This window comes from Toxorhynchites rutilus, chromosome 1 (assembly GCF_029784135.1).
Source record: "Toxorhynchites rutilus septentrionalis strain SRP chromosome 1, ASM2978413v1, whole genome shotgun sequence".
In the NCBI taxonomy this organism is placed as follows: domain Eukaryota; kingdom Metazoa; phylum Arthropoda; class Insecta; order Diptera; family Culicidae; genus Toxorhynchites; species Toxorhynchites rutilus.
The window spans coordinates 72881365-72906793 of record NC_073744.1 but is presented as its reverse complement, the minus strand read 5'-3'; the positions used below and the strand labels follow the sequence as shown (position 1 = coordinate 72906793).

General features: G+C 38.8%; 1 protein-coding gene across 26 annotated transcripts in view; it reads left to right on the top strand.

Moving 5' to 3' along the window:
• LOC129762995 (calcium-activated potassium channel slowpoke) overlaps nt 1-25429 on the top strand; it is a 196156-nt gene that overhangs the window by 114579 nt on the left and 56148 nt on the right. For 8 of the 26 annotated variants that reach the window (XM_055761685.1, XM_055761680.1, XM_055761671.1 and 5 more), the window contains exons 12-15: nt 8080-8192; nt 16318-16473; nt 20272-20348; nt 20910-20945. In XM_055761685.1, the coding sequence (XP_055617660.1) occupies nt 8080-8192; nt 16318-16473; nt 20272-20348; nt 20910-20945 (382 nt within the window). Of the gene's footprint in view, nt 81-8079; nt 8193-16317; nt 16474-20271; nt 20349-20909; nt 20946-25429 lie in introns of all 26 variants that reach the window. The other 18 variants (XM_055761681.1, XM_055761683.1, XM_055761686.1 and 15 more) reach the window with 3 other exon arrangements.

The following is a 25429-nucleotide window of genomic DNA, read 5'->3' as shown; positions in this document are numbered from 1 at the left end:
CTCCGAGGCACAGGCATGGAAATGTACACCGAAACGCTAAGTCCGTCTTTCATTGGCATGCCGTTTGCGCAAGCCACCGAGTAAGTTGAGGCTCGACTGAGCCTATTCACAAATAATGCAGGCAAAAGAACAAAAACAAAAAAACGCCATTGCCAACTATCAATAAATACCTCCACAATCTAATACTAAATCTTCTACCGCTACTGTCACTACTCGTTGTACTCCACCCCACCAAAAACACCTCGATTCCTCGGAGTGTAATCTAGCTGTACCGAATCACTCCATTCAATGTGTTACACACCACTTTCTCTGTTACATAAAAAGACAAAACTGTCAGTTATAGGTTTTGACCAGTAACGAAACAATTGGTTCATTGTGCCATACTGTTCAGCAACAGATATAGATGTTCTCGTGTAGTTAGGGATTCAGTCTAGCCAGATCAAATTGTCAGTTTCGGAGTGTTGGATAATGTTATGTTCATATACTGTTATACCATAAAAAACACAGAACGCTTCGCAAAGGTGAATATCTGTTTCGCTTTTGTCTACATACGTACTATCGCTGTAAAGCACGCAAACACTATTTCATACTTATCTGCCGCAACATGTTCGTTTATCAACGAGCATTGTTTACATTTTTTTTCACAGTTTCATTTTTTATTGATATTTGCACTGTGTTGTTATTCACTCGAGGAGTTTGTTTATATTGATATGTGTTCTTTTCATTTCTGTTTTGTTGAGTGTTAATGTTTGTTACACGAAGCTTCGATGTGTCCCAGCGATGAATGCAATGAATATGCAAATGTTTTATTTGTAAAAAAAATTATTCCCATGCAGTGTATATAATTTACAGTCATTAAAATATTAAGTATAGTGTAACACGATAGGTTCAGATATGGGTTTTGGGTCTGTTGGGCACCGATATAACAAAATTATAATTAATTTGAAATCGGTTTCAACTTAGTGGAGGATAATAATTGACATCGGTTGGTTTTAAGTCATATGCATCAGAGTTAAACAATGATGTCCTTTGATACGAAAGCGACCTCTTTGGCTTCGTACCACTCCAGGACATCCTTTGAACAGTGGCACGAATCTAAACCCGATAAGAACAAAGTAGGGCTCTCGTATTGCTTCAAAAGAGGAAGCAGGCGCTTCTGTGGATACTCCTTGAGGTAGATCTGCTCGTTTACAATCCCGATAGTCTCGGTTTGCCGCATGAGCAGCTCGTTTACCAAATCTTGTATTTCTTAGTAAACTTTGAAAGTTTCTGCTTTCTTACTTCCTCCGGAACATCTAACTTGTACTGGGTGTTGAAGAACAGTAGCCCCGGAAGCTGCCGGAAGTCCGCCTTGACGTAAGTCTCATCATCTATGACGAAATGAGGCTTCGTCAGCATCTGGGTGTAGAGTTCCATGATGAAATGAGGCTTCGTCAGCATCTGGGTGTAGAGTTTCCTGGTCCGTGTCTTTCCCACCGTATGTTGCCGTTCATCACGATTTGGAACCTTCTGCACTATGTATGTATGCAGTCCCTCCCGTCCTTTGGCTCTCTGAACGAAAGACTTGGACAGATTCAACTTTTTGGTCTTATCCCTGATTGAAGCATTGGGATTCCGCTTAAACACTTTCATGACACGCTTGTTATCCTGATCACTAATAGAACATCCATTCTGACTGCATTTCTTCTTCCGTTCGATGCTCAGAGTTTCGTAGAAACGTTTAATCTCACAACTCAACTTTGACTGTACGATTTCGAGTTATTTTCCGATGTCCCGATGAGAGAATTGAAGATTTTCTAGGTTTTCCATTTTTTTATTGTTTTATATATTGTTTTTCGGGTGACGCCTTCTCTTTCAATTCTCGAAAAACTGCCAGCGGTAAAAATACAGGGTAAACAATACATTCTAAACTACTTCTACCTAAATTTTCAAAAGAAAATACCCAATGGCTAATTTTCCACAGCGTTTTTTTCGTGACGCAAATTGATGTGGGAAGCCCTTTAAACCTTTCTCTACGGCAGTGTGCTTCGCCGGAGTGCTACCGCTGAACGGAGCCAAGGCCAAGAGGATCAAATATGCTCATTACCAGACTGAGCAGTTCTCTTTTGGTAGGGTAGCCATTTCCGTCCACCAGTTTTTTGGGTCACTACAAAATTGTATCGCAAAGGAAAATATGCCCTTTTGTGGTATCCAAATCATACCCAAAATCCGTTTTGAGTTGGTACATTTTCCCATTATGAAATTCTTTGAAAATTCAAACGATTCCTGGCCGATCCGCTTCAGTACTTCCGGGACAGCCAGTGTCTTTGCTTGGTCGTTGGACAGCCATTGTCGTAGTTCGAAATTAGCCCTGCTGTCAAGAAATTCCACCTTGTCGTGCTTCCAAAGAAGGCCTGTTTGGAACCTCCCCGATTTTTCACTTTGTGGTGGTTTCCATTAATTCATGAGCTCGCTTTTCGCTGGTTGATTCGACTTATTCTTTTGCACTGACGACCGTGCCTTCCACAGTGAAGAGATCCATTTCATGGAGTTGGATGATTGAAGATGTGCATAACTCGATGGAACAACCCAGCATTCGCCTTACTCGATCTCCCACAGAGCGTCCACCCTACGCTTAAAAAGCGTCTTCATTCTGGTGTTACCTAATCCATTAGTAGTCCTGGTACCGCATCCTCGAAACTTGAGACAGGATGACCTTTCAGATGAGGAAATTTCGCTTGTATTTCCTTGAAGTCGATGGTTTGATGTGGCAAATCCAAACTGGATACAGTGTGCACTTCATTCAACAAAAAGCGTTCCGGAAATCTACAAACGGTACTCGTTGCTAATTTTTCTCGGAACGTTCATCCCTGTTTGTCCACTGCATGCACAATGGAAACACTTGGCGGAAACACACCGAGCTTTTTAGCTATCGAATTCTCTATCAATGTTGAATCGGAGCCTCTATCGAGGAAGGCGAAAGTATTTTCGGTTTTCCCGTTGGCATGAAGCGAAATCGAACTGATGCGGAACAGTATTCGCTGATATTGGTGTTGATCGTCTGTTACTATACCTGTACTTATTTTCAATACCGATCTTCCAGAATGCCCAGCTTGCAGATTCCCTGGATGTAGAAATCTGTGATGGTGTTCTTAGCAACCATCCAATCCGCACACCGAAGCTCTACACGGCCATTTGTCAGGCGAATATAAGCATTTTTTACACAAATGTGCTTCTCGAATTGCTTTTCCACGATCTGCTAAATTCTTCGCTTTGAAAGTGGAACAATCCTTCAGTTTATGTCTAGGTGATTGACATAAAGGGTGTGTCACATCAAATTGCATCACGGAAAAAACGCTGTAGAAATTCGCCCAGTAGACCGATCCTTTTGAAAATTTTAGACAGTAAAATGAAAACTATTAAACAACTTTTGGCATTTTCTTTTTATTCATACTTCGAGCCCAAGCCCGTATGCTCGCACCTTCCTCTTTACCCCGTCCATAAGGTTCTGTACAACGTCAGGATGTAGTTTTTTTTGAACAGAAATCCATTTTCTCTTGAAGTCCGCCTCCGATTTGACAACTTTTGGGTTCTTCCGGAGGGCCTGCTTCATAATCGCCCAATATTTCTCTATTGGGCGAAGCTCCGGCGCGTTGGGCGGGTTCATTTCCTTTGGCACGAAGGTAACCCCGTTGGCTTCGTACCACTCCAACACGTCCTTTGAATAGTGGCACGAAGTGAGATCCGGCCAGAAGATGGTCGGGCCCTCGTGCTGCTTCAATAGTGGTAGTAAGCGCTTCTGTAGGCACTCCTTAAGGTAAACCTGCCCGTTTACCGTGTCGGTCATCACGAAGGGGGCGCTCCGCTTTCCGCAAGAGCAGATCGCTTGCCACACCATGTACTTTTTGGCAAACTTGGATAGTTTCTGCTTGCGAATCTCCTCCGGAACGCTGAATTTGTCCTCTGCGGAGAAGAACAACAGGCCCGGCAGCTGACGAAAGTCTGCTTTGACGTAGGTTTCTTCGTCCATTACCAGGCAATGCGGCTTCGTCAGCATTTCGGTGTACAGCTTCCGGGCTCGCGTCTTCCCCACCATGTTTTGCCTTTCGTCGCGGTTAGGAGCCTTCTGAACCTTGTATGTACGCAGGCCCTCCCGCTGCTTGGTCCGCTGGACGAATGAACTTGACAAATTCAGCTTATTGGCGACATCCCGGACCGAACTTCTCGGATCACGTCTAAACTGCTTAACTACGCGCTTGTGATCTTTTTCACTGACGGAGCATCCATTTTTGCCGTTCTTCACCTTCCGGTCGATGGTTAGATTCTCGAAGTATCGTTTTAGTACTCTGCTGACCGTGGATTGGACGATTCCCAGCATCTTACCGATGTCCCGATGTGACAACTCCGGATTCTCGAAATGAGTGCACAGGATTAATTCACGACGCTCTTTTTCGTTCGACGACATTTTTCCAAATTTACGAAAAATTGACAGTGAAGCATGGCCAACGTGATCTATACACTCTTATCTGATTATAAGCGAAAGCTGAAGATATAATTCCTAAAAATTAAATTTCTACAGCGTTTTTTCCGTGATGCAATTTGATGTGACACACCCTTTACTACACATGGGCGTACTTTGGGAAAAGTTGATGCTTGAACTTTACTATGTTTTTCGTCATTGGTGATGTTGTTTTTCTCGGAATGCTCTTTTCTACTCTCGGACCGTACTGAATTTACAAACGCATTTCCCTTCTGTCGCTTAATTTATTACATTCAGAAGACCCATGACTGACATTGCTTGCCGTCGAGATTATAACGTTCATGTAATCTGCAAAGGTACGTAAGTTTACCACTATAAAAGATTGTTTGTGCATCGCCCATTCCAATTTGATGTTAGCGTGTAACTTTTCCACCGACTTGGGTACCACATCGATATTCAGCCGCTCTATCTCCTCTAACTTCGGGCCGACGCCAGATCCGGCCAGAACACCGCATCTTCGCCCTTATGTTATTTCTTGATGAACGACGCAACTTCCGGCAGGCACTTCGTACTAGTCCGGAGCTGAAAAAGAGCGGCTTTGTCATCCCTCGCTCGCTGATTGTCAGCCACAGCAGCACCTTCTTGGGGAACTTGGTGTGTGAAAAAACCTTCACCTCGGAGCTTCCTTCCTTCCTTCGTGGGAAAAGTAAAATACAAAGTGCCCTGCCAGTCGTTGTCATCCAGGGTGAGGTAGGTCTCGTCGTCCATCACCACCACGTAGTGATTCTCTGGGACTTGGGATCGGCTTGACCATCTTATTCAGCTGCTGCCGCTGCGTCATTGCCTGCAGCTCCGAGACCAGTGGACGGGACGCTTCCTGAAATGTATGTCCATGTTCGTCAGGTACTTTTTCACTGTTTGGCCGGTTGTACCGACCTCCCGGCCAAGCGCACGCAATGATGTAGCCACTTTTCCCTCGATCTTCCTTCCTTTGGAGCTTCTTGTCGCTCACGATCGTCGGCCGTCCGGAACCGGGCTATCTTTGGATGCTCTGATTGTTGTCCAACAGTGCCAAGATTTTGTAGATACCGGAATGGGCTCAACCGGCGTCCACTAAGTGTCGCACGGTGTCTTCGGTGTTTCGACGCAGCGAGGTGTTATTCTTTGAAGGCGCACACTTCTGGACGGAGTAGCTTCACTGTTTTCATCATCACGGTTAGGGTTCAACTGAAAGAGATGTCAATTTTTTTCTGTTGACTCATGGGTTACTATGATTGATGCTGCATGGGTAGTTTCGTCAGTGCGTGTGAAGGTGTGAACCCATGAAAAATCGGCAATTTTTTTAAATTTTTTCAATGCAAACGTTATTTTCTTCCAACGGAGAAATGTCCTGTGCGAGTAATTTGATACCCCATGCGTTCAACTACCACTAATCTACCAGAGATCAGTATGTGGCCCTTCAAACATTTATTGCCCTGTTGAAAAAGAAAAAAAAGAAATTCCACCTTGTTCCACCTTGTTGTTGATGATTTCATTAGTGTTCTTAATAGTCTAGTTCATGGGTTTTCAGGTTTTTTTTATGGCAGAGCACTTTTTATAGCAAAAATATTCACGGAGCACTTAAGTTTTTTAATCAATAAAACAAATCCTATTTAATTGACGTCACGTCACTGGTAACAACTCTATTTCGGTTGCGTGTCGCAGTTACACGACATCTGGGTTTGGGTGGGTTTTCAAGTGGAGCATTTGCTATAACTTCGCGGAGCACAAATTTCCCGCGGAGCACCATTTGAAAACCCCTGTCTAGTTGATTCAAACCAAATGCAAGAGACTAAATTAATGAAACTAATAAAATTAACCATACTGTGGAAGATACTGTGGAAAATGGAAGGCTAGCCTAGGAGAAACACTACTGGTTTCATCAAAGCTCATTCCTGAATGAAAGTAGCATTCGTAAAAACCACTTTCAATTGATAGACAAAACATATTGCATGCTTATTGGACAATAATCAGAGTATTCAGAATTTTAATCAAAGGAATCAGTGGAATTGTAATAATTGAGATAAAAAGTGGGAACAAAAAATCTGTGCTAGTTGCAAATCGTTGGGTGCAAATATTTTCAGAAATGGAAAACAAATTGCTAGACTGTAAGAAATTCGTGAAGCTTACTTATTATTTTTTGCGTCTGCCTGGTAGTACCGAACCAGTTGAAATAATTTTTGTACGATGTACATCATGTGGGCAACGAAAAAGTCGCGACAAAACTTCGTATGGAATGTGACAATTCCTATGATCAAATTTCATCCTAATTTGCTTTGCCTCTTTGTCTCTCCACCATCTGAATATGAACGAATAAAATTCGCTGTAGAGAACAAAGTAGGTAAATCTGAGGATTCGATTGTTTGGCTTTATTCCCGGTTTCATTAACTCATTCATGAAATTCTACAAAAAAAACGCATTTTGTGTTTTGAAACTTTTTATTTGAAACTAAACATCGGGAGAACATTGAATGTAGAACTGATAACAATTTGCAATATAATAATCAAACAACCTCTAATTTTTAGTTACAGATAGCTCAAATATGACAACGTGATTTGTTTAAAGAAATAAAATATTTTGTATTCATACTAATTGTATATTACTTGTTAAAAGTGTCTCTATCACCTCACTTCTATTTAGAATGTTGCTTTGACTTGAAATTGTGATTTTCGTTTGGCTTCGCTAATTTTCATATTCCATTTACAGTTATCATTTTCTTTCAGGTATCTAATATATAAACATATATACCAACTGCTTCCCTCTTCCAATATACAGCTTTAAATGTGTCTCAGTATCACCGGAACAAAAGCATCCTTCAATGGGTTGAATATGATTGAAGAAACAATTTCAAAGTACCAAAATACATCTATTTGCTTCGCTTCTGGTTGCATATGTGCCTAATTGTACCAATATAGATTGCCTTGTATTAATGAACGTCCACAAAAATAATTTTAAATGTGGTTAGGAATATCCCTCTGTCACAGAGTCCGACGGCATACATTATACTAGAAATAGAAACACATAAAAAACAACAGTTGCTCCTATGAACGAGTTTTTAGTGTTTAGTGTTTAGGTTATGTCACCTATTTCATGGTAGGAACTCCGAGTTCGGTTTCTCTAATTCTCGTGACTTTCACTGGTACATATGTATCTTTGAATGTCGTTCAAAATATAATTAAGCCGTATTTCTTGGTTCCAAGTACTGTTGAAAAAATAAGAAGAGAGTACTACGTTAAGACGGCGAGGTTACCCTGTGGCGCTTTTAGTTCCATTGAAGAATAAGTACATTATAAGACAAACTGCAACAACTAAATTAAAAATAATAAGTGCGACAACTTGTTGCGTCAGACAACCCATTCAAATTTCCCCAAACGAATTTCGTTTCATTTTCGTGTTCAAGAAAACTAAGAACGATCAAGTCATCAGATTACCTTTTGTTTTGACGATATGCGGTAAATTCGGATGGCGAGTTCTAAACTCATCAGTACCGATGTGGTTGTTTTTTTATCAGTTCGACGTGTAATCATTTCATTAACATTTCCTATTATGCTATCATCGATTTTCTCTACGCCTTCTTGCAGTCGCCAGATACGCAGGCCTGGCAAAATGATTACCTTCAGGGTACCGGATGTGAGATGTATACCGAAACATTGTCACCTTCCTTTACCGGCATGACTTTCCCACAAGCCAGCGAGTAAGATTCCCGATTTGTCTAATTAACTTTAATGAAAAGCTAGATTCTACTACCCCTAAACCCGCTCTAATCAATAATACCAAGTCAATTCCTCCCGTTTGTGTAATTACGCAACATAACTAATTACATTTATTTCGAAACTTGTATTTTGCAATCCAATCCGTCGTTTGTTTGAATTTATGATGAATGATAATATACAATTTTGCTCAACCATACTTGACGTAGAATAGAGAATGCTTTGCCCATCTAAAATGAACGTTATGACAACCTTTTGGCTCGAACTAATATAGTTTACTTAGTCTAGATGCATCGGTTAGTCGCAGATCACCGCAAAATCTAAAAAGTAGTTTATTTCAAATATTTTTGAAGTTCTGATACATTTCTACTATATACCAATGATACATCGGACATATTTATATAGAAAATCGTATTCAATACGAAATACGTTCCATCTACAGTTCACTAATGCACTGCGCCATCTACATGTCATTTTAAATATTGCTTACGTTATTTGCTTGAGACAAATCTTAACTATCATTGCTGTAAATAAATGCTCGTTGTCGTTGTCGACCTTCGCTTGCATGTGTACCGTAAATATGCGTTCAAACAGGTTATCAAATCACTCCGATCGTGTCCAACGTGCAGGGAAACAGTCATCTGGCCATGTATAATAATAATACCATCACTCACGAAAGCTCATTATAATATCTACCACAGAATAGACAAACAACTATCAGCGAAAAATAGCGAATCTGCACACATTATTCTCTGTCTCTTAAATATAAGCACAATGAAAAGTTTGTATTTTTAGCTAGTTTAGATCAGGTATAGTTGGCAGTTTAGCTTTCATTTAGAGGAACTAGAGGCAAATAGAATGCGGCTATTTACTAATCCGAATCTAATGTACAGTACTGCTTCAGAACGCTACAACAACTTAAATAAGCACTGCTGTACCACAGAGAACAGACAGATTCACTAGATTCAGAGCTTCGATCCGGTGTACCAATATATAATATAAGTGAAATCTGCCAGGAAAAACAACTATGAAAAATTGAACGAAACTCGTGTGTGTGTAATTTTTGTGCAGGTCAATAGGTCAATATTACGACTTGAGATTGTAGAGGCGGGTGAACTGCAAAGTTTCATGCCTCTATAATACAAACAAAGAAAAAAAAGACTAATTTTTTGAAAATCATAACCCAAAAATTGTCCTTTAATGGTGTTTGAGAAAAAGTTTCAGAGCCTCGTGTGGACTTCATATAAAAATATATACTGATGAGAAAAGACACTGGAACAAGTATAAGTTGTCTGCATAAGTGAGAGACATGAGTACCAACATAATGCCACAAAAAATGAAGAATCGAATATACGTAACTCGCGTAAATTCGAAAGTCGCGATACTTTTTGAACAGATCTCGTATCTGTAGTGACTCGCCAGAAACTCCGGAAGGTTGATTGGGATGTATTAATGCATCCTCCATATGATCCGGACTTGGCAAAAACCGATTACCATTATTTTCTCACATTGCAAAACTTCTTGAGTGATAAGAAATTGAAATCAAGAGAAGATTGTAAAAATCAACTGATACAGTTTTTCGTCAATAAGGACCAAGCCTTCTCTGAGAGAGATGATGATGCTACCGTTAGAATGGCAACAAATTTGAAAACAAAACGGTGCATATTTCACCCAAATCGGACAATCCGAAGCTATTAAATGAGTTTTTGAATTTCACCCAAAAATAATGAATTTATTTCTCCCCAACCTAATGTTTTAAAGTAGTCTCCAGCTTTACGTAATTTATAATAATCACATTACTTCCTCTGTTGCTAGGTAGAAACATTGTTATATTTATTTTATTTATTTTCTCGCATCGCAAAACTTCTTGAGTGATAAGAAATTGGAATCAAGAGAAGATTGTAAAAATCAACTGATAGAGTTTTTCGTCAATAAGGACCAAGCCTTCTCTGAGAGAGATTATGATGCTACCGTTAGAATGGCAACAAATTTTGAAACAAAACGGTGCATATTTGACCCAAATCGGACAATCCGAAGCATATTAAATGAGTTTTTGAATTTCACCCAAAAATAAAGAATTTATTTCTCCCCACCCTAATGTTTTAAAGTAGTCTCCAGCTTTACGAAATTTATAATAATCACATTACTTCCTCTGTTGCTAGGTAGAAACATTGTTATTTCCTTCCATTACTTATTCTTTTTGACACCACGAACGATATTTTTCTTAAGCCGCAATTCTATCGAGGCAACACTGAACAACATTCGAAGACACTTGTTGATTTTTTATTTTGTTTAAAACCTCAGCCAACGTACAGTAGAATGTAATCGCTAATTGTTCCAAAATATTTCTTCTGATGTTTTTCATTTTGTAATCAATAATTTTGTTCCATGTTCCATTATTCATGATAATCGTCAAGAAATGACGTAGTTTCTCCAACATTGTCGTACTTGTCATGCCATACGCCGTATCGATCAACTGACTATGGTGATGTCGAAAAATGATGCACTTGAAGTGCATCAAAAAATGCACTCCATAAGCAGTAACAATTGACTTGTAGCATGCATCAAGTTGCTTCGATGGAATAGTGGCTTTATTCGCGATTGAGCTTCGTTTTCCGAGCTTGGGAAGTGCCAATGGATTTTCAGGTGGATTGAACACATTGTCAAAATAAAACATGAGAATGAAAATTAACTTTTCCGCATTGACTATTTACTCTATGTTAAAGAGTAACAAGTTTTTTTCGCATATCGTGAAAAAAAAATTAAACGAAAAATGTGTTTGATAATATTTTTTATATTATATTTAATGAAAAGTGTTAAAGAAAATATCAAGAAAGGTATCGAAAAAAAGGTAAATGTTTAAGTAAGACCCAGGACTTCACGTTTTAAGTAATTGAATAACAAGAAATGAAAATTTTCAGTCAAATTTTGAACAATTTAAAACTGCTTTCGAGCGTGCTACTCTAGCATACAATAGATTGCCACCTTGAAAGCTTGACAGTTATTCTCTAGACAAAAACTGTCTTTATAGATGGAGATAAACATAGTTCGACAATGTTGTAGCCCCAGTTATTTTAATCAACTTTGTGGAACAAAACTTTTTTCTATTTTTTAATATAATCGATTTAGCGCTTTTCTTCTAATTTGCATTAGGGTTACCATGAAAAAAGGTTTTTTTTTGCTTTAACTTTAATATTTCAAATTCTACATCAAAACTGTCTTAGTATGACTTTTAGAGCGTATCAAGACAAACATTTTGCTATGCAGAACTTGCCAATATCAATATCCTACTCAAAATTATTGATGGTTTTTCACCCAAAAACTTATGATTTGAATTTGAATTTACTCACGCTCAAAAAATAACATAGTTTTGAAAATCACACAGAATATAGAGTGAAATATGCTGCCAATAAGCTTTGTTTGTGTTTGCCCCAGAAAGAATGAAAAACAAATGAAGAGTGTGTATTTTTTTTAGAAGAAATATCAATAACTTTGAGTTGAGTTGATATATTGACAAGTTCTGCATCGCAAAATGTTTGTCATAGTAAGCTCTAAAAGTCTTCTGAAAACAGTTTGCATTTAGAATTTGAAATAGAAAAATTAGAGCAAAAAACAGTTTTTTCATGGTGACCCTAACGCAACTTAGAAAAAAAAAGGCGCTATATTGGTTATTTCAACAGATAGAAAAAAACTTTGTTCCACAAAGATGTCTCAAATAATTGGGCTATAATATTGTTGAACGATATTTATCTTCTAGAGAAAAACTGTCGAGCTCAAAATGCTAATTTCCACTTAAATGCACCTCCTGGACCATTGTGCACTGTGCATCTGTCATCGTGGGTTCCCTCAAGCGGACATTACACCGTCAATGTTACTGTCAGTATGTTGACATTCGAGACCAGAATGAAAGCTGACACAGCCGACGCTCGATATTGAATGAAGAAATCTGGATTTTATGATTTTCGAGCATCAATATCTTGACATTTCATATAAATGCATGTTGTTGACTTTTTAACTCACGGACTTCGAAGATGTGTTGCCAGATTAGTAAGTGTTTCTTTATTTTAGTCTAGCTTGTGTGTTTCTCCGATATGTATCTCGACTTACTGGGGGACGATTTGATTGGCCATATTGAGAATAACGTTACCGAGGATATCGTTTTTCAGCAGTATAATGCATCGATCTATGTTTCCAAGCAATCAAAGGCATGGTTTGCGGAGAAAGCCAATCCGCCTCTTGAATGATCAGCTTGCAGTCCCGATTGTAATCCAATAGAGAACCTCTGGGGAATCTTAGCCGGGATGGTTTATGCCAACGGACTACAATTTGACAACATTTCCAGCGAGGAGTTCCCAGGAGTGTTGGACTATAATCGATATGGCAACACTTCAAAAGTTGTCTGACTCGATACAAAATCAAAATTTCAAAGTGATCCGAAATGAAGGTAGACATACTAAATATTAGCTACCACTTGGACTCGAAATTTGCCGCACAATTTTTTGTATCGAAATTTGAAGATGCGACTAAACGAATGTTTTCATATTTGAATTATTTTGAAAACGAAATGTGAATTGTTACTGTTTTTTAATATTGAATTCGATGAAAACAACAATAATCATCTTTTATGAGCAAAACTGAACGAAGAAATAACTTATTTTTAAAAATATTGAGGAAAAATGAAATTTAGAGTACATAGATTAAGACGGGGTCATAAATAAATGCTTCAAGTAATGAAATAATGCCATACTAGTGACGACATTCTAGATCCAAACTATTCTCCATCAGATTAGAAGTAACAAATGAAATTTAAATTGGAAAAAATGAATGTAAAACATTCATTCAAATGTTATCAATTTAAAGTTTCATTTGAGTTTGGATCCCAAACTCGAATGTCGCCACCAGTATGGCGTTGTTTCATCACTTCAAGCACCTAATCCTGACCCTATCTCAACCTATGTACTCTAGATTTTTTGATATTCATTCGAGGTTACTTTCGTAGTCTCGAATTGATGGCGATACTGACCGCGTAAGGAGGACACAATATTGATTGAGGTTAGATCGGATGTCGAAATTGAAGACAATTTTTGTCAATAATATTGATCGTGTAAGGTGCCCAACAGAGCAGGCGTGTTCAGTTCGCCCTTCGCCGTTCTGAGGCAGTGCTCCCAGTAGCAGCACTATACTTCGTCGGTTGGTATTAGTTGCGAAAAAATCATGTCATCTGGAGTTCAAGGCAACATTGCAACATTGAAATTATGACCAAGCTACAATTCATCTAACTGCGATTCGTTTTATGGAATCAGAAACGGTGAATAATTCAAATTTCATTGCAATATCAACAGATTTGAGACTGTCACACTACAAACATAAATTTTTGTTAGTTTATGTTGGTAATGTTTATGTTGGTATTTATGTGATTCATAAACATAAATCAAGACAATAATGATTCAATAAACGATGTATGGAAAAACGATTGATCATTGTTATCCAATATAACAGCTTCGGAACATTCCAGCCAATCTTCATAATATGAAAAAATAATATTTTTCTGTGAATTTCAACTGGTACACAAAAACGCTGTTCATTAAAATTTATCAAAATTTGAGACTTTATAGGAAGAAATGGTTCCATCCTCATTCTTGAATATATTGTCCGTCGCTATCGACAAACTTTTCCCAGCGTTTGGGTAGGACTTTCATTTGAGTGTTTTCAGGATCAGTTCCAACGACTTGAACAATATGTTGTCGAGCGTTGTCTTGTAGCAAAATCATCCTATCGTATTATTGCTCGTATGCTGGACTCAGACATATAAATTGTGGCCGGTAGCGACCTCCTGTGATGGTTTAACCAGGTGTCAGCAGCCGTATTCATCCCATCGACTATTCAGCATTGCCTCGAGCCAAGGATGTGATTTGCCCGTCGAGGTTGATTTACAGACACGGTAACCTCATTATTATTGGTTTGAATTGTTGTTATGGATTCATTCTTCATCCCCTTCAAGAACCGATGCAAGAACCACTTCCGTATCTGACGTGACTGACTGATCGTCCACAAACAGTCGCCATTCTACGTCCGTCAATGATTCAGCTAGTTCCGGTTTGAGTGAAGTCCTCACGAAGAAGTGTCTCCGATTCTGCATCTTCAAACGTTTTCACTTCTCCGGGATGTTCCTCTTCAATACTAAACAAACCATTCGCGACATGCTTTTCCACTGAATGTGCTTCGGCTCCAACTAATTTCTTCGAACTGAAAAGTGGAACATTTCAGATTTGGACGAAAAAAAATTGTAGTTAACACGTGTTCTGCCTGTCATCGATTTCCTCCCGATCCAGACGATTCAGGTAGTCGATAAACGTTCCCCGATCACTTTGATCACGTGCCTTACAGTTGAACCTAGAACATTACTGACGGGATTGCTGTAAACCGTAGCTTCAAAGACCCTCCTGGAATTTATAGGCAAGTGACAGGCTTATGTTTTGGTCATGATTTCTTCCTTTTCTAATCACTGGGGTATACAGGGTGGCGCATAATGTCTCACGATACAAAATCCTTATTCTCGAACAAAAAACGATACAAAGTCGACAACTGAACCGCTTAGGAATTGACACGCTCGATAGTTGCAGCGCGATCGTTATTTTTTTTCTGTTGCGTTGCGGACTTATGCGCCACCCTGTACAAAATAGCATTCAAATATATTTTTTCGTATTTTTATCTAATTTGAGATTTTTTTGTATTATCCGCGGTAAACTTGTTGATTGGAAATCACGATTAACCTGTAATAAATAAGTATAAGTATTGTTAATAAAAATACCAAATTTCAAAAATACCTAAGGGGTTAGTATTTGATTTTCGATTTGTTTTTAGGATACAGTAGAATGATACGATAAGTCTAATATTATTGTTTATCATGTTTAATAATAAACGTATTATTACTGTTTATTATATTTTATATAACACTGTTTTATTATGAACAGAATATTCTACAAATATTTTTTTTTGTGTCGATCGGACTAATTGGTGTAAAATTTTGGTGAAAAAATATCGTCATTTTTTTGACAGGAAATCTGTTCAACAATATATATATATATATATATATATATATATATATATATATATATACCATTTTGGGTTAGAAAATTGTTCCATTAGGAAATCCCGTAGCATCTATTCAGGGGATAGTCCAATCGACACAAAAAATATTTTTATAAAGTATCATATACTGAGTTAATAAATTAAATATATTATTAAATTTTATCCTCATAAAAACCGCATTTTTCTGAATTTGAATTCAACGAAAAACGGTTTCAATAATTCTTCTTGATAGTTCTAATTTTTTCATAAAAAAAGAAAATACGTTGGGGAGTTTTATTTTTGATTTAAAATAAATCAGTGTATATATTTTTTTTTACTAAAGTCCAAACAATTCTCTGAATCATCTCTCAAATATCATTCCGCAACGATCAACACTTTTCAAATTATGAATTCTTGAATAACACATAACATATATTTTTTTTCGGAAAATTGATTTTCAGTTGTAATCGTTAATCGACCTGCTAAAAAAACCATTATCTCCTGCACACAAGATATATGCATTAAGACATGTAAGATGTTTGATTTTTTCTGGAAGGTTTCACAACTGATACGGCTTCGCTGGTACATGTGGAAATGCAGTGAAAACTATTTCAGAATACATGAAAACATTTCCATATCGTAGAGCATTTTCACCAGTGAACATAGTTTCGTTTCTGGGATTACCATTACGAAAAATGTACAATACATTTATGTTGACTAAAAAAAATGCCAAATGTTTCCGTGTAAGTCTTTTCCTATGAGCAAGCAACTCTCTTGCCAATTGTCACTAGTATTTTGTATTTTGTACGAGACATTTCCAGCGCAGCTCGGATACCTGTTCTCTGTGGCTGTACTCACTTGACAAAAAAAATACGCTAACACAATTAACTTTCAATTCCTTCCAAGTAATGTCCTTTTCAATCCTTCCCGGCAACCCTTCATCGATCCAAGCAACCAATGAGAGTATTAATTAATCAGAGCTATTTCTGTCTTGTCCCACCGTTCCGTTCATCCCAACAAAAAATTACTTTGGTCTAGGTTGTGCTTCACGAAGTTAAAGCTCCTGCTGCTGGCCATCGAGATCAAGGGTGAGGAGGGAGTTGACAGCAAGATTTCAATAAATCCACGTGGTGCTAAAATACACGCCAATACGCAAGGCTTCTTCATCGCCCAGAGTGCGGACGAGGTGAAAAGGTGAGTGATTTACCCTAGTAATTTTATATCCCTGTACTAGTTTCAAAGCAAGATGGTGGAGTTAACAGGTGGCTCGTAATTTACACTATTTAGAAAAGACGTATGAGGAATGGCAAGACGAAAAGTTTGGATTTGTTTATGTTATTACTTACGTTGATATGGTTACATTTGATTTCGTCGAAGGTATTTGAAGCAGTATAATAAATAAACAGTTGTCGTTGAAAATTGTAACCTAGTAACCTTTATGCATATGCTTCCGCCAGCTGGCTCGGCTAATGTGATTCAAGGAATGCTTTGATCGTGGTACCGCCACTGGCGTATAATTTGCAGCTTTGTTTTTTGTGCTGTTTCATAACGGCAATCAACCGTGCCGGCGAAACTGTAGTCAATGTTTAGTGTTGATTGGATACCATCTATGTAAATAAGTTCAAACTTACGGGATACGTCCGAACGGCAATTCTGACATTACGTTTTACCTTCCACTTCACTTATCTTGTTTCAAAGCAAATTGGGAAATAAATAGAGGGATTACTTTGCATTTGCTCGTGTTCAATTTCCTGCTGACGGCACCAAAGCAGAAGTTCATAAAGGTCTTTTTGCAATGCCATACAATCCAATGTTGATAATGATTCACAGCGATAATAAACATGAATAGCTCATAAACGCTTTCTCGCAGTGCGCTGGATGGGTTGTCTACGAAGGGTACAAAAATGCTCGATATGTTTGAAGGTACGCGATCGTCTTTTCTAGTACTTAAAATCGATTGTGTCACATTTACCCGAACGACAGCTACCCGAACGACAGCTACCCGAAAGACATTCTCCCGAATGTGACAAATACCCAAACGGAATATCTAGCCGAGAGAACATTTAATCTTCATTTGACACATGCCAAATTTTATCATATCTGATAGATTAGAACTGCAGAGAGTTAGATCAAGAACATAACAAATGTTCCGTCGTTTCCTCGGTTACGATTGTTTGAAATTCAATATCCAAGCAAATATTCACTTCTAACATTGATGTCCCTACGCCAGACCGTATGGAGAGGGGTAAAACGGACAGTTGCCAGTGGTGGTGAGATGGACTGTGAAAAGTCTGTTTAATCTATTCCTAAGGAATGCCCTGCGTCTATAAATGGAAATTAAATCACCAAATGTGGACTGTTTAGAAGCTGACTAGAACCAAAAGCAAAATAGTTGAGGGACTGTCCGTTTATACTGCTGAAAAGCACGATATCACTTCTAGGTGGATTAATTCGATTTTTTCATCATTTAACGGACATTTGTGATGAGTTCAGACCTTGGTTGAATAAAATTATTCCTCTCGCGATCGATAAACCTCTACGCTTCATGTATTACAAACCTGTCTATATTACCCCCACTATATGTCCATATTACCCGCATCGAAAAAAATGTTATACTTTTCGGTCTGTTTTAATTTCAGTAAAAAAACATTGAAAAACACTTTTTTGTAAAATATTTGGTCAATTAAGTAGAATAACAGTATATTGTATAGCAAGAAACTGCATCGAAGTTTTGGGAAACATGAGTTTCCAAAGATATAATTTAAGTTCTTCTGTCCGTTTTACTCCCACCTCCCCTATATATCTTTCCGAACTCAGAGAAATCCTATCCCTCTCGCTGATTGACCTTGTCTAAAAGTTATCCTTCCAAATCTCCCAACTCCAATTACTCCACATATTCAACAAAATCCTTCCGCCGGTATCATTCACAGTCTCTACATCGAACAAACGCAATTACCGAAAGTTACTCGTGTGTATCCACCAACAAATTTGGAATACATTTGGTAGAATATTCGACAGCAGAACTCAAGCGATCGTAGTGCCCTTTTCTTATTAATTAATGAAAAGCTTGAGCACAGAAAATTGCTATTCCGAATGAACAGAGCCGACGGTAAAAATTGTTTGTTTTGCAACACTCAATGCGAGACACTAGAGCATAAACTCAGCGATAAGCGTGAAGACAGCATGAAGACTACTGCAACGGAAGTTAACTGTGCTGTTCAATGGATGTCGCAGTATGTCGGTAGAAGAACTATTGAGACCTAAATTGAGAAGTATAGGAACAACAAAGGCAAAATTTCTTAAAATATGTGAACTTTACCATGAGAAGCAATAATGTCGTCGACACAATTTTATTGGATTTTGAACTAGAAAACGAAATGAAATATTTATTTTATAATAACTTTTTGACTTTTGAATAATAAACGAATTTCACATGTAAAAAAAATATCCTGTGGTCGCGCTCAATGCATTTTCAACACATTTGGCTGGTTCGTCATTTTACTTCCATTTTTGGAATAATGTCGGGAGTGAGAATTGGGGCCTGATTCTCGAATACACTTCACGGTGGAAACGAAATAAACGGCACGCCATTCAACTACGTTTTACGAGTTAGTGAAGTGTCGAAGATAATAATGAGTTTTCGGCAGAATGAGCACTTTTCATTAATGAAAATTGACTTCTTCGTATCAAACTGGTGTTCAATGTGCATGGAAAACTTTGTTTTCTTCATCTGGTATAATAATCTCATACCAAAATTTAATCTGAAGATAATTTGATATTACAATGATAAGTGGGAAACTAATTTCATATCCAGATGTCGACACTGTACCGTTGTCATCGCGGATACATTTCATTTCGTTTCCACCGTGAAGTGTACTCGAGAATCAGGCCCTTGAACTCGTGAACTCATAACAACGTGAGAGCTACAGATGTTACCGCTACGCCATCTATTACAATTTCGATCTAGTACTATTTCATCTATGTATCGTTGTACACAAAACAAATGATCCACTCATGCGAACCATCGTACTTAGACATAGTTAACAGGTATGCTATAGGGGTCTTCGCGTGTTAGTAAATAGCGTGCTAACTTGTTTGAATTTGTATGGAATTTTATTTTTTTGTGAATATATTGAAAAAATTCTTTCTTAATATGGCATATTTTTGGTAAAAATATTTGCTGCACACGATTTAATGTATTTTATCTATATAATCTACAATGAAAAATAATAAGGTTTTTATAGTGTATATGACATTTACAGTCAAAAACCAACGTTGTCTTTGTTACAGTGTGATACGGCTGACTTAAAATCCAGCATCGTGCGCTTCGTTGGCAGCATCCAAGAGAAAAGCTTTTCCGTTGAAACATTAATGAATGCATAAAACGGTTTTTTATTTGAATGTGATTTCTGGCATCGGTAGCCTCGGCTTGCTCGGCGAAAGACCAATTTTCGATATTCCTTTTAGCAGCAATATACACTGCCAATGCCACTTTGCAATCCAAGCCATAGAAGCCATCATCAAGATTACCGGATCTTATTTCGTGGAACTTTTTTTGTTGTGGAGGTTTTCAGAGAGTAAAATTCTCGCTAACAATCTAAAGGCCATAAAAGGATCATTTCATAGGAGCCTCAGAGGAGATCAAATCCAAAATCGAAACGGTATTTCAAATTCTGCAAAAAATGATGCAAAATGTCTAAAATATGGAATATGGAATAATCGAGAACTTTGTAAAAGGGAACTAAGCTTATTCACAGTTTATCTGACCGCACAACTTTTCAATTTCTATCAATCATTGTCAACTGGATTGTTTCGTTTATATTCATAACTTCACTATGAATCTATTTGTAAGCAAAACAACATATATAAATGATCAGTGCAGGGAACACGAGTATTTGCTCAAACCTTCCTTTAGATATTCATGTAATGATTTTCCTGTACTGTACAAATAGTCGAATTTGTAATGCTGTATCTATTTCCGAATTTTTGCAGAGCTTGGTTCTACTGTAAAGCGTGCCATGACGACATCAAAGACGAAACACTCATCAAGAAGTGCAAATGCAAAAACTGTAAGTCATCTCTGTTCTTACTTTCTTTCATTGTTGGTAACTCCATTGAAAAGATTACTAGCCTCGAGAACATTTACGGCGTTAACAGTGAAAACTACAAAACCAAAAAAAGAAAATACGACTTACAAATTTTGCAACATGGATATATCGAACACTTTCCACTGAATACACACAAACTACAAATACTGCTCCAAGATCCCAATTACTTATTTCAAAACAATAATATTTATGTCTGAGCGAAACCAAGAAAAAAAATCAGGCGCCCTAGATAGAACCAATTTTTATACGGTTTCCACTAGTTTTTTTTCTCTACCAACACAAAAAAATATTTTACAAATTATTAACAATTTTTTTCTTATTTATCAATTTTTATCACAAAATACCCGAACAAATAATCCAACGCAAATCGCTGAACTATTTCATTAATACCGCAAACACAAAAAAACACCTTTTAATAAACGATTATTGTGGGTACAACCGTTGCGATCGGAAAAATAAAACATTCCACCGTGTTGAACAAATAACTAACCGAACTGAATACTCACATTGCGAACTGCACAGTGACTGCACAAACCAGGACAAAAATAGGGGATCTAGGTAAAGCATTAGTACCAGTTTTTTCCTCACATTCTTAGTATAAAAAAGAGATACGTTTGAACGGCCTTCTATTTTGTTACCTCCGTACTTCCACAGAGAGTCTTTTTGAATAATAGCGCGATATCCACTTTTCTTTATTCCAGTCGAGTTTGGTTTTCCCCTTGTTATATTTAGTTGTGTTAGATTTCCAATTTTGTTCACAATACTCAATCATCTGAACTCTTCTATCTAGCATCTTTTCTCAATCATTCGTCATTTTATTCCTCGTTGGTTTCTTTTTGTACATAAGATAAAATCGTAGAGTTTTCCTAAGCGATATGATATGACACGTGCTGAGACTTCAAATAGCAAATAGACATGTTATTTTGATATTGGCTGATGTTTGAATTTTATCTTCACTTTTTTCTCACCCGGCCCGGAGCTTCCACGATGCGTCTCCAGCGGCTAATATTTACAGCTTTGTTGGAATATACATATACGTACAATCTAATATTTTCGATAGAACTTTCCTAATGCGCATAGTAGAAACAGTTGGTAGATTGTGACAGCAGATGCAAGCGATGCAAGTATTTAGCGCATTTTCACTCATTTCCTAAGTCCGCTTTTTTATGCCGCTAAAATATATATTATAGTAACCCTTCGATTATTTCAACTAGCAACGAGTTTGGCATTTATTCGCCAATCGGAGCAGTCGTATCAGCAGTACCTGCACTGCGGTACTTAATCGACATTTCCCAAACGAAACTATCAACTCGAAGGATTTTCCAATCTTTTCAAGCATGAAACATAGCCACATATTGTCCAACTATCTTGCATAGATTCACACACACATACATATTCAAACATACGCTCACCTATTCGTAAGAACAAATATCGTCTGAGTGAAAATTCATTACGTCAATAATTTAAAGCATTCCCACACATACTCGTGCTTGATTTCATGTTTGTTGATTTGTTGAATTGTATTTCTTATCGTGAGTACTCACAGAAAGTCGAACGTCTCAATTGTACCGATAGTTGAATCTATTAGCAGTTTCAAATTAGCTTGTAACCAGTTACTGAACGCATATCAGAGGTAGCGCAATATTTCTATTGTTTATTTAATTTATTTTAGCTTAACGTCTTTACAACATGATCTCATTCACAATTCTTCTCCAATTAACTTGATTCGTGGTTATCTCTCTCCAATTCCGCGGGAACCTCGTGCTCACCATGTCCTGTTCCACTTGGTCTAACCATCTTGCTCGCTGCGCCTCTCGTCGTCTCGTGTAAGTCGGATTCCCGATGAACACGATTTTTGCAGGACAGTTGTCCGCATTCTTGCAACATGTCCTGCCCAACGTATTGTTCCAGCTTTGATCACTTTCTGGACACAGGGTTCGCCGGTGAGCTGCATGAGCTCGTGATTCATTCTTCTCCTCCATACGCCGTCCTCCTGCACTCCACTGAAGATGCTTCTTAACACCCGTTGTTCAAAGACCTCGAGTGTTCGCAGGTCCTTCGACTATCGTGCCCGTAGAAGACAACCGGTCTTGTGAGCGTTTTGTACAGGCAACATTTCGCACGATTGCTAACTCTGTTTTACCTCAAGTTTGTGGAGACCATAGTAGGTAAGACTCCCATTGATAATGCGTCTCCAGATCTCGTGGATGGTGTCATTGTCAGATGTTACCATTGAGCCAAGGTCAGACAAATCGGTCCACTACCTTGAACTCATCGCCGTCGATAACTACACTACTACCTAGACGGGTCATGTCGTGCTCGGAAGCCAGTATGCTTCAAAAGCATTGATTCCCAGTCCAACTCTCTCTGCTTCGTATTTAAGTCTAGTGCAATGTCTTTCTACGTCATCGGCTAAGCAGATGAACTGACTGGATCTGTCGAAAACCGTACCACGCAATTTAACGCCGCTCGTTTCATAACACCCTCCAGCGGAATGTTGAACAGCATGCAAGGATTTCACCTCGTCACCTCGTCGAAGCCCCCTCCGGGACTTGAATAAATCAGATAATCCACCAACACAGCACTGTACTCTATCCATAGTAGCTTGAAGATAGGACCAATAACCCCATCTTTCCATTCCTCAGGCAGCTGTTCTGTTTCCCAAATTCGGACAACCAGTCGATGAAGATAATTAACCAGCTTTTCCGGGCCCAGCTTGATAAGTTCTGCTCCGATGCCATCTTTTCCAGTTGATTTGTTGTTCTTAAGTTGTTTGATGGTATTCTCAACTTCAGTTATCATTGGGTGTGGTACATCTTCATTATTTTCTGCACCAACGTAATCGCTTTCATCGTTATCATGCGCATCGTTCTTCTCGTGTAACAATCGTTCATCATCGAGCCACTCGTACCGTCGTCTTTGTTCCACGTGCCCTAGGACGTTCTCCGTTACGCTGTTTATGGCTGTTCGAATCATGCTTCAACAGTCCTCAAGAGAAGCTTCGTCGATTTGGTCCTCTTCCGGCAACGAAGCTTCAAGCGAATGTGCGTAGTTTTCGGCGACATCTGCTTGGTTCAGTTGCGTGAGATCGGTACCGATGCATCGGTTCACAACGTGTTGTTCACAACGGAGAGTTGTGGGTGTATCTTAACCATCACTAGGTAGTGGTCCGAATAGACGTTAGCGCCTAGATAGGTTATGTCTGAGAAATGCCAACCGTCTATCAGAACATGATCGATCTGAGATTCTGTTTGATTTGGTAACCCCCATTTGAGCACTGAAATCTCCGATGATGATCTTGATGTCATGTTTTGGGCAGCGTTTGTATTCGCGTTCCAGCTACGCGTAGAATTCGTCTCTGTCATCATCGGGACTTGCAAGGTGATTACGTTAATGATGCGGATGTTGAAGAATCGGCCCTTAATTCGCAGTCTGCACAAGTCTTGAGTTGATTGACCACCACCCAATCACACGCTTCTGCATATTGTCCATCACAATGAAAACTGTACCTGTACCGTTTGAGTTGCCGCATCTCTGGTAGTTGGTATGACCATCGCGTAATGTCCATTGTTCAACCCACCACAATCCCAGACAGCTCGATTGAATCAGTGCAAGCCAGAAAAATGATATATGACAATAGAATTTCTGACCCAAACGGGAATCGAATCCGAGCCCTCATCTTGGCAAGCGCAACACTTACCACTAAGCCGTGGAGACCACTGTTGCGCACCTTCTAATTAGTAACAGTGAGAAAAGAATGAGAGATACGAACAGCGTGATGCGGACTGAGCGTAAGAGTCTTTAGACACCAAAATGGCGGCGCAAGCACCACATACTGCCGCGCAAGTTGAAAACGTCTGCTACTTTCTGGAAGGCCTTCGTGATTTATCAATTCGCCAGCCGTCTCAGGATAAATCAACCAACAATTTTTTATTAAATGCCTCCTGTTTGATACATGCTTCTGGTGAGCTTCTCGTCCAAATGTTTCCCACAGGATGCTTCTTGCTTTTTGCAAAATTTTCGTCGCGCAAAGTTTAGTTTTTTGGAAAACTTCCGCGATTCTCAATAACGATAAAGCAGTTCCATCTCAGCGCTTTTTATCCCGAAAGAGACGTGTTTGTTGCCTTCGCTTCAGTCGGTATCGTTCCACGATTTGTTGAGACGCTCGTTGCAGCATCCTTCTCGCACAAAAGCGCTTGGCACTTTTCGTCAAACCATTCGTTCCGTTGTCCACGTTGTCCCTGGCTGATGACGTCTCTGCTGTGCTGCTAACTGCTGCTTTCAGGGTATTCCAGCATTCAACGAAGGGAGCAACTGAGGCCCCGTCTACCCCCCATTACCGTAGCATCAAAGAGCTGCGTGCATGTTGCTGAAACGTTCGGTTCCTATAATCCTCGTTGGTGGTACCATGGTGAGCGCTGATGCCTTATGCTTATTGATGGCTTTACGTTCACGTTTACGTTTGTTGAGGTGATCTCCAGGAGTAGCGGTATCGAAGGCTGTCGTGGAAGAAGGGATTACGTATGATCATGTTCTTGGAGGTAGCGAAGTCGATAAGTCTTAGGCCCTTTCCGTTGGTTCGCGGACTGCGGCGTTGAATTTTGCCAACTACCGATCTGGACTCCTCGTCTAGGCCGACTTGAGCGTTCAGATCACGGATGACGATTTTGATGTCGTGTTTTGAGCTGCGATCGAATTCACGCTTTAGCTGCCTTATCGTCATCGGAGTTATCTGGATGGGGGCTGTGGACGCTGATGATGCTGATGTTGAAGAATTGGCCTCACATCCTCAATCTGCGCATTATTTTATTAATAACCCGATTTTGTATCTTCCCCATCACGATGAAACGATTATCGATATCAATCCTTCCTAGCAGCACACTTCCTGCAGCGTAACAATGTTGAAATTGCGGGCTTTCAATATTTCCGAAAAAAAATCGGGTACTCGCAAGAAGATTTAGAGTTTCTTTCAGTTCCATGTTCCGAGTCTCCAGTCTCTAGTTTGTGTTCTTTGTGTGGGTCTAGTCCAATTGCTCTGTCTC